Source organism: Rosa chinensis, chromosome 7, assembly GCF_002994745.2.
Source record: "Rosa chinensis cultivar Old Blush chromosome 7, RchiOBHm-V2, whole genome shotgun sequence".
In the NCBI taxonomy this organism is placed as follows: domain Eukaryota; kingdom Viridiplantae; phylum Streptophyta; class Magnoliopsida; order Rosales; family Rosaceae; genus Rosa; species Rosa chinensis.
The window spans coordinates 29,934,222-29,936,501 of record NC_037094.1 but is presented as its reverse complement, the minus strand read 5'-3'; the positions used below and the strand labels follow the sequence as shown (position 1 = coordinate 29,936,501).

Below are 2,280 nucleotides of genomic sequence, written 5' to 3'. Positions count from 1 at the left end.
AGGAATGTCGTGATGTTCATTTTGCAACAGTGCAACTGTGCATTAGTCCTTACTTTGCTCCGTCTTATTTACCCTATTAGTTTTGTTCCATGAATTGCCAGCATTAATTTTTCTTTGCTTTGCTGGTTCAGTTTTCCTCTTTGGTCTTTTTTGTTTGATCCATCTCTCTAGTAATCTAGTTTGTTAATTCAGTAAAAGTGTACACTAAATCAAAAACAAAAAAAGTAAAGAGTGCTAGCATAACTTCGTTTTTTCAGAATTCAGAAAAAGAAAAATAATATTATAAAGTTGAAGCTGTTTACATATGACTACTATTGCTACTGTAGTACAGATAGCTAATAAAACAACTGCTACCAATACATGAGGAAATGTACGGGTTCGCAAAAGCCAGAAGAAGGGGGGAAAACTAACTATGTCAGCAGAGCTGGAGCAATCACTTTCCAACAGAAATACGGACATTGAAAAATCTGCAACCAGGATAAGAATCATGCCCTAACCCAGCCAAGTTGTCTCCAAGCTTGTTTGGTTCCATAAAGCAAATCCTTCTTCAATAACCTGAAAATTCTTGACAATAACGTAGAGAGGATGAAGCATGTCAATAGGTTGGAGTCAAGCTGAGACCTGCGACCCAATCAATCCCAAACCCTTGAGACGGCACCAAAGCTCCGCCTCCAACACTTGACCAACTCCAACCATGGTAGAGAATCCCCTTCAATGAAACACTACAATCATTCTGTAATACACCACAAGTAGAGTGACTCTGCCACCAATCATCTGCAGCAAAACTCCAACTAAGCTGCACAACATTTCTAGCAAGTTTTGCATTCACAGCCTTATTGGTTTCATAGTAAACATAACCTTATCCGAATATTATCCTAGGCTTCCACATGAACAACATTACCCAAAATGCAGAACACTAATGGATTTCAAGTTTAAGAGCAAGAAACCATTAAAAATCATAGAAAAGGAGGAATAGAACTCACAGTCATAGAGAGAGCAGCCCAAATTGTCGTGGATGCCTGCATCCTTTGAAACGATAATCAATATATAGCAGCTAGTACACCTAGCACAACAGAGAGTGCGGCGGTTGCCACACTGCTTGTGCATTCTGCATTCATCGGCGAAAAGCCTGCCATCAACAACAATCCATACGAACAAGTTCTAAACTTTAGGAGTCTCCATACGAAGCAACGCTGCCAATTGCAATCATTACCAGAGAAAAAGCACTGACAAGCACTTTTCAAATTGACATTGCCATTAGAAGGTCATGATCATAATTCTTTTGCCACCTAATCCACATAAGACTTCCTAAAACTGCAAACTCCCTATCCAGACCACAACAACACAGAGACATTTGGATCCCCTATAGACTTTAAAACCCATAAACACAACTACCCAAAACATAAATTTTACTTTTTTTTTTTACTGGTTTGATTTCATTCAGCAAGAACAACACAATCAAGAACAGCAACGGACCCATCACGAATCTAGGCTTAACCCACTAAACAAAACACGCGCCTCAGAGAACAAAACTTTAGCGGAAGGCTTAAAATTGCAAAGAGAAATCTGGCTCTGAAAGAGAACAGCCGTAACCTGCCGCATATCCGAGCCCCGAGGCGAGACGGTGGCCGGAGACCGTGCCTCACCGGTGCATTGGGAGTAGGAGGTGCGCTCGGGATTCCAGATCTAGGGTTAGGGCTAGGGCTCTTTGCGGACGTAGGCGACAACATGAAAGAAGAAGGGTTTTGTCTTGGAGCCCCAAACCCTGGAATAGAGTCGCCAATTTCCGAGGACCTGATTTCCGGCCACCCGGATTCGGCTTCAGGTATTTGTTTCGACGATCGGAACGGTTGGAATTGCGGGAATCAGAGAGCTTTGCCATGATGGAGATGGAAAGAGCGAAAGAGTTGGTGAGGTAGAGAGAGAGATGATCAGAGAAGGGGAAGCCAAGCATTTTGTTTTGATTTTCGGATATATAAGATACATGAAGCGCGTATAATATACGCGTATTAACTGTCTGTATTGCTTTTTTTCTACGCAATTTAGTGGTAGAGACTTTTTAATATCCTAATTACACGGTGTATTTGTTAAAAATCAGAAAATGAAATTTCATCTCTACTACTCTACTATGAAGTAAGGACTGAAATTTTTCCAAAATTGCAGAAAAAGATAACACTTACAAAATATCTGACCAACAATTGCATTAATCTTGTTTTCGTAGAAAATTGAAATTCCAAATATCCAACTATCCTGAAATTCTAAAACTTACAGTTGAGATTA

General features: G+C 40.3%; 1 protein-coding gene across 1 annotated transcript; it reads right to left on the bottom strand.

Moving 5' to 3' along the window:
- Window positions 1-259: 259 nt before the first annotated feature.
- Window positions 260-1,955, bottom strand: LOC112176374. Its single transcript, XM_040511952.1, has 3 exons — window positions 1,594-1,955; window positions 984-1,129; window positions 260-774 (listed from the first exon to the last, which is right to left on the bottom strand). Exons 1-3 carry the CDS (start codon window positions 1,728-1,730, stop codon window positions 596-598), a joined length of 462 nt encoding a protein of 153 aa, XP_040367886.1. The 5' UTR covers window positions 1,731-1,955; the 3' UTR covers window positions 260-595.
- Between the last annotated feature and the right edge of the window lie 325 nt (window positions 1,956-2,280).

Coding starts and splice junctions, on each gene's coding strand:
- LOC112176374 (XM_040511952.1), bottom strand. CDS start 1,730: ATGTTGTCGCCTACGTCCGCAAAGAGCCCTAGCCCTAACCCTAGATCT. Junction 1,130..1,593: donor GGGGCTCGGATATGCGGCAG/GTTACGGCTGTT, acceptor TGTTGATGGCAG/GCTTTTCGCCGATGAATGCA. Junction 775..983: donor GGGCTGCTCTCTCTATGACT/GTGAGTTCTATT, acceptor GTTTTGCTGCAG/ATGATTGGTGGCAGAGTCAC.